The 13,776-nt window shown below is 41.0% G+C and overlaps 1 protein-coding gene across 2 annotated transcripts in view; it reads right to left on the bottom strand.

Moving 5' to 3' along the window:
* Positions 1–667: 667 nt before the first annotated feature.
* LOC145778770 (uncharacterized) overlaps positions 668–13,776 on the bottom strand; it is a 37,665-nt gene continuing 24,556 nt past the window's right edge. Inside the window, exons 6-9 of one of the 2 annotated variants that reach the window (XM_082590346.1) lie at positions 13,566–13,619; positions 3,086–3,247; positions 1,884–2,148; positions 668–1,564 (exon numbers count right to left, since the gene is read on the bottom strand). In XM_082590346.1, coding sequence (XP_082446472.1) covers positions 1,273–1,564; positions 1,884–2,148; positions 3,086–3,247; positions 13,566–13,619 — 773 coding nt within the window. In that variant the 3' untranslated portion in view covers positions 668–1,272. The remainder of the gene's footprint in view (positions 1,565–1,883; positions 2,149–3,085; positions 3,248–13,565; positions 13,620–13,776) is intronic. The other variant, XM_082590347.1, reaches the window with a different exon arrangement.

Here is a 13,776-nt window from a genome sequence, read left to right as displayed (position 1 = left end):
GGGCTTACAGAACACTATGTTACATTGGCATACCTGGGGTGGGGTAGGTGGATAATTGCTTTGACAGAGCAATGCAAAACATATTAAATGCTTTAATCTACGTCGTTAACTACTAAAACATTTTTAAGGGGGAGGGGGGCCATGGCCCAATGCTCCCCCCTGCGTACGCCACTGCATGCACCAATGGGGAATGGTCTCTTCCTCCTTCTGTGAATGTGGTGCCGAGGAACAGACCGCAGACCACATCATCAACGACTGTAGGCTACCATTGTAGCGATCCATTATATCGTCATATAAGTTACCCTTTCTTTTACTAAAGTAAACTACTTTAACTTAAATTTATTTCCTAGTGTTTCTGTAATTTTCCATTTACGTAAAATATATATTACCACACCATCTTCACGCCACCTAACGGAGTGGAAGGTCTGCGTGTCATGGATGATGAAACCAACGACTGGCTGCTCTCTAGTAGCCTTCCAGTGTAGTCCGGGAACATCGTGAATCTGGGGTGGTAAAAGGATAGACCCTCGGCCCCAGAGGCTCACACGACGACGACGACAACACATTAATTTATCCAAATTGCGAAAAAAGCAGACAAACTGTTGATCATTTGGTTTTAGACTGTCCACGGACTGCACTACCCGGTGGTTTCAACACAGTTTACCAATGCGGAAATCTGGCGGAAATATATTAAAAAACTGGCTAAAAGATAACGAGCTTCAAGTGTGAAAACGCCAAACGAAATTACTATTGGACAGATAATAAATGTTAGAATTTGTTACATTGTTAGGATTTGCCTGTACCAATAATGGAGCCAAAATCAACAATAGGACGTTTTGAGTACCGGTACTTTTGGAAACTGTGCGTTATTTCTAAGCTGCTGGAGATAATGAAATCCAACCACATGTTATTTGGAAAGGAATACATCGGCGTAAGTTTTGTGAAACAAATATAATTTAATTAAACTGAACTGTAGCCGGGTTGCTTATAGTAATTTTTCGTTTTGTTTTCGCACTATCATTGATAAAAAACTTCATCTTTTAAGCACACAAAAATTGATCTTGATTTTCAAGATCACGTTGTTTTGGTGATCTAATCTTGATCTTCAAGGTCATATGCTCTTGGTGATCTTGCCCATCTCTGGATATACATTTATTAATTTAAAAAAACTTTCAAGTTTTGTTCACAGTTCAAGTTTTGTTCAAAGTTCAAGTTTTGTTCAAAGTTCAAGTTTTGCAGCACATAGAGGTAGAAAAACCTGATCACTGCTGTTTATAAGTTCGAAGTGGTAGGCCTACGCCGTATATTTGAAGTAATACATTCTAACTCTTGCACAAACGTGCTTTTATTCTTTGGATGTCCAGTTCCAGCAATTCTATGAAGCAAGTTCGATAGATGTTCGGGCAGTTGGAAGGAACAAGCTTTTTCCAGGGATTCTAGTGAGGTTTCATCAAAATAAACAACCAAAAACTTCTCTCTTGGATTTTGATGCAGTTCCATCAACTTGAGCGCAATATTGAATGGGTTAAAAGTCGGGTTCAACAGCGGTTGATTTTCGAAAGACCTGAATGAAAAATATATCTGTTTTATATCGTCTGCACCTTGCATTATAGCCTAAGTATAAGCCTAAGCGTTTTAACCATACTTGAAGTAGGCATCATATTCACAAACCATAGCCTAAACATTTTCATGCGCTGTATCGGATTAAATCACTGATGTTTTAATTAATTTCAGACATGAGATGACGTTTTAGTGGAAACTAATGCTGAAAGAATATCACCAGTAAAAAAAACAAGTTTTTGCCGAAGCTACACCGAAGAATCGAATAGACTGTAAACAGTGAATAACAAATAAAATGCAACAAAATCACTAAAATCACTTACCCTGTGGTTACTCTATTATTTCTGTTATCCACGTTCTTGGTAACAATGAGAAGAATGTAATCTGCTTCGTTGATGTCTCTTTCCACGTGCCTGATGACATCGTCGGTCTCTATTTCTATTTGCCTCCACAAAGAAAAGTTGACCTCCATTTTTATCGTTGTCTTCAAATAACAGCACAGCTTGTCGGCCGCTTCAATATGAGGTGTGCGTTCTGAACTAGGCGTACTTACGATAGCGAATATCTTTGATTGTTTTACGAGTTTCCCTAGAAATAAGAAAGAATTTAATTCTATAGCATTCTTTATATCGGTAGACATATCAAATACAGTTACTATTTTCTAAACCTTTACAGCCTGTTTCACCCTTAGGACTGGGGATCATCTGAAGGTCCTTATACAAATAGAATAGTAATTTGCTCAGTTTGGCTTTTTTGCTTGGTATTGAGAACTGTTTGTAGTATTAATAGCATTTATTGTTTATCAGAAAACATAGGTTTAAACCAAGAACAATTGTAAAAAATAGTGACTAGTTTTTAATGTTTTAAAAATATATTTTTTCAAATGTTTACAATATAAAAAAACTTTTTTTACGATGATAGAAATTTTTACCCATCCAGCATTGACAGCTGCTGACCTCAATGGAGTGTCATATGAGAAATTTATTCACGGAATCAAGCTCAAATCAACGAAGACAGTTTATGACCTGACTGGCGTATGAAGATCATCCGTGGTTAGGATACAAAAAAAATATTGTTTTTATTGTGTTAATACAAACATCCTCGCATTCTTGTATAAACTACTCATTTTTAAAAGTATTATCCCAATCTACCTCGTTTTTATATTTGCGTAAGCACAAATGAACAGCACATAATTATTATCAACACTGCAAAATTCTTATGGTGTGTAGGCTGCAATACTGTTCAAATTCAAAAACTGATCTACAGTCCGAAAACAAGAAGTTAATCTGTTTTAGAATATTACTTCAAGGTATTGAAACAAAGCAGAAATTTTATTTGTGTCAACCCACTCTGAAACCCATTTTGCCGCAAGCCCGTGAGCCCATGTAAGTTGAAACTGGACCCAGTTTGACTTGCTGATGAGTTTGCTGTAAGTTGGGCATAACAATGCTGTATAACAAACGTATGAGCAGAAAAGATATATATAATACCTGCACGACAATGACAAGTATTCTAAAAAACTAACTTTTTCTCAAACCTTGAGGCCTGGATTTCTTTACAAAAACCAAATAAACACGAATGAAAACAGCCAGAAGTGCAACTATCACAGCAAGTCCAATCCCCAGAGCCAATAAACGATGATGGGGTCCTTGAGGAGCAGCATTAGTTGAAATCAGAGTTGCAGGAACTAAAACATTTATACGTGACATAAGTAAGTTTTTAGAACATTATTCCAATAAACCTTTTTTCAATATTGGATTACACAATTTTTTACAATCATTTAAGAAAATCATCTTCAACGTTAGAAACTTCTTGAACCAATAGGAATTAACCATGCCTACATGCAATGTTCTAAAAATATAAATTCAAACTTCGTTTAATACTTTTGTGCAGTAGCCTATGTGTTAACTTGAATTTGTGCATTATAAATCTAACCATTTTCGTCGCCAAGAGTCGTCCTAAGATTAGTTAGTCACCAGTGGCGCGAGAAGTATTTTTCTCTAGAGGGGGGGGGGCTGAAGCTGCCGCAGTATTGTTAGCTTCTGGGGGGCTTCGCCCCCCAGACCCCCCTTATGTGGGAGAACGTTTAAAACTGGTAGTATGCGTTTGGTCCCCTCCTGTGTCGCAAAACACACATATTGTAAACTGTAACAAATGAAGAACGGCAACAACAAAGCAGCTGTTCACAAAATTAAAATGAAAACGAACAAATTAGAAAGTGATATGAAAAGGACAGTTTGTGGAAATGAGTTCTCACACGTTTCCGAAGATCGCTTTTCGCTCAGGTGTTTTCTCTATGAACTGTGTCATGCGTTTGACATCAACATTGTCCAAAATGTTTTGGTAGACATGCATCTACGTAAGATGAGTAAGTCTTTTTTGTGTCATTGAGCTTCGCAACCACGTTTTCAAGCGTCTTAGAGCAGAAAAAGAACGTTCTGATGATCCAGCTGAAACTTGGAGGCAAAAGGCAGAGCTCCACGAATTTTCGCGTTTCTTTGAAAAGATTTAGTGTTTGAAGGTTTAGTTACAATAGTATCTCAGCAACCTTTTGAACGGAGTTTGCAATTTTTGCACTTATACAACATGCTGCGGGCAAGGTAAGTTCCGTTTTTAGGCGATCTTTTCTGATGGCATCGGGTAAGCTGATCTCAGTATCAGATCTTTCCTCACTGTTTACACAGCTCAGAAATCCCATCTCTCTGTTGGCTGCTGTAAGCAGATCAGCCTGGTCGAATTTTCAATCAAGCTCAGCTTGAACCAAATCATGGGTTTCGATTTAAACTATTGCCGTTTCCACGCTCCTTCTTCCGCAGACGACAAAGCATCCGATTCCTCTGTGTTACGGCCAATCTCTGTACAAATCAAACGTCATATAAAACCGTTCAAGTCTACTGAATATTACGTCATGGAAGTTGCTAGAAAATGTGCCAAAATTGCACCATCGTTCATAGACTTGTGTCAAACTTGTTTGGACTTGTTTGGGCCTGTTTAAACAGGAAATATTACATCAGCTTTAAACACCTGTTGGAATGACTTCATAATTGTCTTTCATTTATTGCGTCACAGTTACTTTCTACGTGAATTTGAGATATTGATATCTATTCTGGTCATTCGTAAAATGATTGTTTGAAAGTTGGCCGCACATTTAACTGTTGGCTTAGTGCTTGCTAGCTGGACAAAGGTTCCGTCTTTTATCCAAGTAATTTGTATTGTAGTGACAGTTTTTAGGTGTACGGCGTTGCACCAGTCATTTCGATAGCCTCGGGCTAATTTTACTGGAATACACTTTTGAATAGACGTTTCGAAAGTGTGTTTATTTTTGGGTCATTGCATGCAGACGAACGGATTTGGGAATCTTACGTTACAATTTTCCCACGAAGAGATTATGGTTTACCGCTGTGACCATAAAAAATAAAAGACGATTCTCTGGCTAGTGTTTGGCACAGAAGCACTTAGAAGCAAAAAATAAAAGACGAGTTCTTGTTAGCTGGTAGGCCAAGAAGCACTAGAAGCATAAAAAATAAAAGACGAAGTTTGTAGTTGGTAGGCTAAGAAGCACTTAGAAGCAAAGAAATAATAAAAGAAGATCTTATTGGTTGGTAGTCTAAAGAAGCAAAGAAAATTAAAAACATTTCTTCTCGGTAGGCAACTGAAGAACTTTAAGCTAAAAAGTAAAGACATTTCTTCTCAGTTTGGTACAGAAGAAAAATAACTTTGACATTTATTGGCAAGAAAGAAGATTAAAGGCAATCCATCTGTGCTTGAAGATTCAAGTGGAAGAATCCAAGCAAGTTTTGTGGACGTTTGGACTTCACATACTCGTACAGCTACGGTATCGTGCATTTAAATTCTTTTTGTATTTTTACGGTCTTTGCAGTTAAGTTTTTTATAACTACTGTAATTTTGTGTGTTTGTGTAACTTAATTTTTTAATTGTTAAATTTAGCCCTAACATTTAATATGTCTACACTCGGTGGTGACAGGGACTCGACCGCCGTCGACTCGTCTGAGTTTAAGCCTGATGATGTTTTTTGCGGTCGGGCAGGCCATTCTGGGGAGGGGCCCATTAACGATGAGGCTAAATCAGTTCGAGAAGCCCGGCATCTTAGACGGGATATTTTGACTCAAATTGGGAAACTTTCTGTAGCCCTAGGTTCTTTGAGTGATAAGCAGGAACTGTTAATTTTTAGATCTAAGTTATCTACTTTAGAAGAGGAATTACGGCATTTCCATGCTCTCTTGAGTAAAATTTTTAACTCTGCAATCTTAGCAGAACTTCATGATAGGGTAGATCCCGAATTTAACTCGTTAAAAAATAACTTCGAACAAAAAGAAAGTGAGTTCTCAGATAGGTTGGATGCTGACATACATCCTGAGGATAGCGCCTCAAATGTAAGCACTAGGATGTCTGAGAGCTCGTCACGGATAGTTGCACAAATTAACCTACAGCTAAGACGAGAGGAGCTCCAGATACAAGCCGAGGCCGAAGCAAGAGCTGCTGAGGCCGCCGTGAGAGCTGAGGCCGAAGCGAGAGCTGCTGAGGCCGAAGCGAGAGCTGCTGAGGCCGCCGCGAGAACTGAAGCCATACGAGTTGAGGCCGCCGCGAGAGCTGAGGCCGTACGAGCTGAGGCTGCCGCGAGAGCTCAGGCCGAAGCCAGAGCTGCTGAGTTCGCACTCAAAGACGCTCAGTTGAGGGCTGAACAACGTAAAGAGGTAGTTTTAGCTGAATATCGTTCTGAGTTGGGCTCCCGTCGTAGCTCTAGGAAGGGCTCTTCTAGGCATTCCAGAAGTGAACATCAATCGCAGTTTAATTTACCTAACCTTTTCCAGACGCCTGTTCAATCTGTAAGTGGACCAGTACAATCCACATCTTTTCAAGATGTTTCAGGAGGTCTCGGGGCCGCGGCTAAGGGTCTTCCGAAGGCTGTAGAGCCAAGGTCTGTGAATTATAACCGATCTCCTCCCCCAGAGCGTACAGGTCACGGGGCCGCCATTAGCAGTAATGCTTGGCCCCCTTCAAAGTTTTCTGCGCCGCTAGTTGCTGATCGCCCAGCTACACGTAATTTGGGTGGTTGTGAGAGGCGTATCGTGTCTCCTGATTTTAACGTGTTTGAGGATCGTGATCAGGCTGTGCATGTGACTGAGCCCACTCAGCCCCTTAAGGGATATAGCTTGTCTTCTCCCGCTAAATCGAGTTCTCAACAACAGGATTGCTTTTTTGAATACCAAAATAGTAGTACGTTCTTCGATAAGGCGGCCTTGATTGGTTACGATGGTAATAATATGCCATTTGTCTTCTTTAAAAATCGTGTTATGGCCTTGATGGCAGCTTCGCCCTTTAAGGGAACTCGTTTGACTTTGTTGCAAGCAGCTTGTGTTAGAACAGCTGCACAAACGATTGCTAATTTGGTTTCTGACACTCCTGGCTTGTCAGAGGAAGACAGGATAGAAATGTCGTTAGCTCGCTTGTCCCAACGTTTTGGAGTTCGTGAGGTCTTTTCGCAGAACCAGAAATTAGAAAGTATCGCTATGGTAGCAAATTGACTTCTATCTTTTCCAGTGATTTGAAAGAGTTTAAAGATGAATTGTCGCAGTGTTTGCTTTACGCGAAAGCTTATGGTCAGCGTGATAAATTAGAAGGACGTTTTGTTTTGGATTTGGCTAAGCGACTCCCGTTTGACGCTAAGCAGCGTTATCTTGACTTTTTAGGTGATCAGTATGGTAGCACTGAGGAACCTACTTTTCAGAGTTTGTTTGATTTTGTAGTACGGGAGGAAACGCGCAAGTCGACTGATTTTAGCATTATGCTAATGGGCGATTCTGGTGAGTCGCAGCATTTTAAAAAGTTTGGCAAAGGAAAATTGCCTTCATGTCCGGTTAGGCAGACGTCGGTAAAACCCCATGATAATGTGATTTCAGGGAGTTCGCAGTACTCGACTGCTGTTGGCGCACCGCGCGGCGGTGTGGCCAGACATAGTGACATACCGGCGTGTTTTTGTTGTTCGTCACGTGGTCAAGTTGAATATCATTTTTTGTCTAATTGTAAAGAATTTTTGCGCTTGACACCTAAACGTCGGAGAGATGTCATTGTGAAAGCTGGAAAATGCTTGAATTGTTTGCGCCAGCATATGGTTAGAGACTGTAATCATGCAAATAACTGTCGTAAGTGTGGACCTACCAACGATAGGAAACACTATTTTCTTCTGCATGATTTTTATGTGACGTCACGTGATTCTCTGGATTTGGTCGGTAAAGATGATGCTGGTGCCAGAGTTCCTGTGCGTAATGTTAAGATTGGAAATGTTAAAGCAGCCTTTAACCGCGTTACTGCTGCTCGTGTTTTGAATCCAATGACTGGCAAATCGAAGTTGGTGTATTGTCAGCATGATCCTGGTTCGCAGTTGACCTTTGTTTCGAGTGACTTGGTGTGCGAACTTGGTCTTAAACCGTATGATAAAGCGTCGTTTAAAATGGATACTCTGGCTGGTCAGAAACCTACTTGTGCTGACCTTGTTAAACTCAACATCCAGTCGTTAGAGACTGATGAACTGTTTTGTGATATAACTTCGGTGGTTAACCCAGCTTGGGCTGACGATGTTAAGACTTTACCACATAAGCAGGATTTAAGTAGTTTCCGTCATTTTCATGACGTGAATATGTTTCATTTGAATGATTGTAGTACTGTAAATGTACTGATTGGCAATGACAACGCTTATTTGATGTGGGCAAAAGAAGAACGTGTTGGTGAAAATCGCAGTGAACCGCATGCTTTACTCACTCCTCTCGGTTGGTTGGCTTGTGGTGGTAAGTCACCCTTAGTTGAAAGCGTTGCTAAAGTGTGCAGAGTGCAGACGTCTTCAGAGTCGGATGTCATCTCTGGCTTTCAGCGTAAAATTGAGTCTCGTGATATGGAAATAGCAGACCTGAATAAAGTCATTCAGGATTTGACTTTGCAAAATGAAACTTGTGAATTGTCTCGCAATGATATTTTGGCTAGAGAACTTGTCGAACCGAATATTGAGTTGAAAGATGGTCGATTTGAGATACCTGTTCCGTTGAAGGAAGATATTGATCTACCTAACAATTTTGTGTTGGCGTCAGATAGAGCTGCTGCTTTAAGAAAGAAGGCTTTAAAACAACCTGAACTTCGTGATTTCCTTACTGACACCATGAAAGATCTTAAATCTAATGGCTATATTGAGCGTGCTGGTGAAGCAGGAAATGTCAAGGGATTTGAATGGTATTTACCATACTTTGTGACGTCACAATTAAAAAAGCGCATTGTTTACGATGGCAAGTCTGAATTTCGAGGAACTTGTGTTAATGATGTAATGTTTTTGGGTCCTGACTTGTTAAACCCTCTGGTAGATGTCTTGGCTAGATTTCCGCTTGGTAGATTTGGTCTCATGGCTGATGTGACTAAATGCTTCTTTCAAATAATGTTACCTGAGTCGCAAAGGGATTTGTTTCGTATATTGTGGTTTGAAGATGATGACCTTGAAAATGGTAGGATGGTACCATTTCGTTTTTGTGTACACCCTTGGGGAATAAAGAGTAGCCCGTATATCGCTTGCTTGGCTATAAAGAAAATGATCGAGCAGAATCCCAGCAGTGCTGGTGAATTGACTCTCTGCAATATTGCAAATAATATGTACATGGATGATTTTATATTTTCGGCTGATAGCTTAGAGGAAGCTCAGCAAATCACTCATGAATCAATTGCTTTGTTTGATAGCCGTGGGTTTAAACTTGTTAAGTGGAGTGCTAACAAGGAGGCTATGATTGTCTTGTCAAATTTGGATAATGAGATGCTTTCACCTTTGATTCGTGACATTGACTTTCAGACTGAAAATATGACTTTGCCATCAGCGAAGACATTGGGTTGTGTGTGGCAAACCGAGTCTGACGAGATGCGTATCGCATGTTCCTTAAAGCCCTTAGCTAAACACACGCGCCGAAGTATGCTCAGTCAGCTTGGACAAAATTTTGATCCGCTAGGCTTTGGAGCGCCATTTTTTCTAAAAGCACGCCTTATACTTCAGCAATTGGCGATAGACAAGTTTGATTGGGACACCGAGGTCCCTGATAGCTTTGTTAAAGAGTGGGAGTCGTGGCTTCGCTCTTTGGACCTGCTTAAGGATTTTTCGTTACCGAGATGGTATTTTGCAAACTCTGGTGTGTGCAGTCCGGATGATATTGTTTCATATCAATTGCATGGGTTTAGTGATGCTTCGAGTCAAGCTTTCTCTTCTGTTGTTTACTTACGTAGACTGGTTAACGGAGTTCCGAGTGTGTCTTTCGTTCTGGGTAAATCTACCATTGTTGTAAAAAATCAGTTTTCTTGGCCGATAGCTAGGAAAGAGCTTGTTGCCGCTTTAAATACAGCAAGACTCGTGAAGCAGGCCTACGAGGCATTGAAGATGCCCGACTGCAGTAAGTATTTTTGGTGTGATTCTCGGACTGTGTTGCAGTGGGTTAAGAACCCTGATTTACGTTTGAATAAGTTTATTACGCGTCGAGTTGAGCATATTTTATTGTTGTCTGGAGCCCAGGATTGGCGTTTTTGCCCTACCGATATGAACCCAGCTGATGTTGGCACAAGGCCAAATCTTATTACAAAGAAAGAGTTTCGAGAGTTGTGGTTAAATGGTTCTAGTCTTCTCTATCAGTGTGAAGAAATTCCATTTGTAGAAAACCCCACTCCAGTACCTGTCCATAGCCTATATCTTCGTGACGAAGAAGGGTCGCTTGACGTTGCACAGGGTGGCCTTCACAGATTGATCGAGGCCGCACCTTCTTTGTATGTTATGAAAAAGAGAATTGCTTATTTGGTTGCTTTTGTTGAATTTTTGTGCTGTAAAACGAAAAAGCGTAGCTTTATGAAGCCAAAACTGGACGCCTCTTATCTTAATAGAGCCTTAGACTTAACTGTGAAGTTTGTTCAGAAGAGCGTGTATGGCGATGTGTTACATTTAATGACCAAACGATCGCCGGATGCACTTTAGGAAGTGATAAAGCGGGGTAGTGTTGGCGCTTCGCAACGTGAGAAGGAACGCTTGAAGGAATTGCGTTCACTTAAAAAGTACAGACCTTGTGTAGATGATGCTGGTGTAATCCGCATTGAAGGGCGCTTAAGTAATTCTCCCGAGATTTCTCTAGAAGCAAAGCATCCGATTGCTTTGCCTTCGAAGCACCCCTTCACTAGGCTTGTTGTACTGTCGCATCATAATCGAAATGCGCACTGTGGAGTACAGCACACTTTGTTGTCTACGCGACAGAAGTTTTGGATCGCTAATGGTAATGCTTCCGTGAAGAGGTATCTTAATGATTGTGGTGTATGTGCGATTGAGAAAGCTCGGCCTATAAGGCAGCTCATGTCTGATTTACCTTTGTCTCGCACAACTGCCCATAGGAAACCCTTTTTTGATTGCGGCTTAGACTATCTTGGACCATTGACCTTTGTTGAAGGTAGGAGTCACAAAAAAGCTTGGGGACTCTTATTCACATGTATGGCATCTCGCGCTATTCATGTTGAGCTGGTCACGTCATTGTCGCTGAGTGATTTTTTACTTGCCTTTACAAGGTTTACAGATTTACGTGGGCAGGTTAATGCTATCTATTCCGATAATGGAAGTACCTTTCAGGCAGCATCTAAGAAGTTACCCGAGTTGATAGAATCAGCTGAATTTCACAACGCCCTGAGACAGAGAGAGATAAACTGGGAATTTATACCTCCGTATGCTCCGGCGCAAGGTGGCGCCTGGGAGGCAATGGTAAAACAATTTAAAATCGCATTTTTTCACATTTTGGACTCTTCAATTCGTAAGCCCAATTTTATTGAACTGCTTACGTACACAGGCAGTGCCGTTCGGATCGTGAACGAACGCCCTTTGGTACCTTTGAGTGACGACCCTAGGGATTTTACTGTCATCACCCCTGCCTCACTTTTGACCCCATACTTAGACCCATACTGTGCTGTTGGGCAACCACATGATCGTGACCAATTAAGAAGGGATTATCGGTTCAATTTGTCACTTTCTCAGCAGTTTTGGAGTAAATGGATCGATTTTTACTTGCCAGGTCTTCAGGGCCGGAAAAAATGGCTAAAAATGGCCGAGAATTTGGAGCCTGGTCAACTTGTAGTGGTAGGTTCTCTCCAAGACATTGGTAAACGTGGGAAGTATCAACTTGGGAGGGTGCATGAGGTAGTTCTACAAATTAGGAAAGGAAAGCCTGTGGTTCGTAGAGCCAAAGTTGCCGTCTGCAACTATGATGAGAGTACGGGGAAAGTGAAAGTAGACTACGTGTTGAGGGATATTTCGTGCCTCGCCCCCGTAAAGAACACCTAAGTGTTAGGGTTTGAGCCTGGTTTTGTCTGCGGTGGCCGATACTTGTCTGAGCCCGGAACAGTCGGTTATTATCGCAACTATTGTATATAGCGTCATTTAGCGTGTACCTATGGTACCAATTTCATGTATCGTCGTGTTTACTCTTATTGCTGTTCATTCTTTGCATGCCCTTTGTATTTGCGTATTAACTTAAACGTGAGTGATTCAAAAAATTTGTGTATCGTGTGTTTTATTCATTGGCTCACGATTGTCCTTCAATTCTTTTTTTTTAGTTATGCCATGTTAGACTGTCATAACTAGGGGCCGCTATGTTACGGCCAATCTCTGTACAAATCAAACGTCATATAAAACCGTTCAAGTCTACTGAATATTACGTCATGGAAGTTGCTAGAAAATGTGCCAAAATTGCACCATCGTTCATAGACTTGTGTCAAACTTGTTTGGACTTGTTTGGGCCTGTTTAAACAGGAAATATTACATCAGCTTTAAACACCTGTTGGAATGACTTCATAATTGTCTTTCATTTATTGCGTCACAGTTACTTTCTACGTGAATTTGAGATATTGATATCTATTCTGGTCATTCGTAAAATGATTGTTTGAAAGTTGGCCGCACATTTAACTGTTGGCTTAGTGCTTGCTAGCTGGACAAAGGTTCCGTCTTTTATCCAAGTAATTTGTATTGTAGTGACAGTTTTTAGGTGTACGGCGTTGCACCAGTCATTTCGATAGCCTCGGGCTAATTTTACTGGAATACACTTTTGAATAGACGTTTCGAAAGTGTGTTTATTTTTGGGTCATTGCATGCAGACGAACGGATTTGGGAATCTTACGTTACAATTTTCCCACGAAGAGATTATGGTTTACCGCTGTGACCACTCTGTGTGTTTCGAAATCTTGCTGGAGTTTTGCTCACACGGGGATCTTTTGGCGTCTTTAGGTTATTGGCAGACGCAAAGACGTTCACTGCTTCCATAAGCTTGGAAACGGATTCATCTTTGCTGAGATTTTTGATCTGTGCGCGGAGAATGGTGATGGATTCCAAAGCTGAAGAAGCAGAGATCTTCTTGTTTTGGAGCTGTCTTGCGACGACTTCTGCAGGCTGTAAAACTTCATCGCTGCAGGTAATCGCAAAATAAAACTGCATCGTGCATGGTTGTTTTACCAAGCTGAATATTTTTGCATGTGCGTCTCCTCTCATTGCACTATCTTCTGTCATGTCGGTCAGACATTGCAACAGGGTAGGGTAGCACTTAACAACACGAGCGAGGGCAGAAGCACGAACGCACCAACGAGTGAGACACAAACCCAGCTAATTGCAGTTAACTTCATCGGAACCAAAAAGCGAATTACAACTGCAACACTTTAAACAACATCTGTGTTATGTATCTTAAATTGTCAGAATTTTCTAGGGGGAGCTGAAGCAATTATCGAAAATTCCAGGGGGGCTAAAGCAATTATCGAAAATTTCAGGGAGGGCTGAATTAGCTCTAGGGGGGGGGGGGGCTGTAGCCCCTTGAGCACCCCTACTTCCCACGCCCCTGTTAGTCACAGTTGTATTGATTGTTCAACTGTTCCGTGGCGTAGCCTACTGCATAATGATTAACCAACACCACCTTGTTTAAGTGATGATGGATTAACGCATAGCTTTTTACCTGTGGTAGCTTCTAGTTGGGTTTCTTGATCAGATAGTTGCTGTTCCCACAAATCTAAAAATGTAGGACTACATTTCAGTTGTCAGTTAGAAACATACCAAACTAGTAAATCAGATGAGTTATAAGAGTAAGACTATTTTAGGGGTGTCCATGGGCTGTGGAGTCGGAAGAATTTTGGCGTGGTCGGAGTCGGCCAGTTATTAACTGAGGA

This window comes from Aplidium turbinatum, chromosome 10 (assembly GCF_918807975.1).
Source record: "Aplidium turbinatum chromosome 10, kaAplTurb1.1, whole genome shotgun sequence".
In the NCBI taxonomy this organism is placed as follows: Eukaryota; Metazoa; Chordata; class Ascidiacea; order Aplousobranchia; family Polyclinidae; genus Aplidium; species Aplidium turbinatum.
The sequence above is the reverse complement of the archived record's forward strand: the minus strand, read 5'-3'. Positions and strand labels throughout refer to the sequence as shown.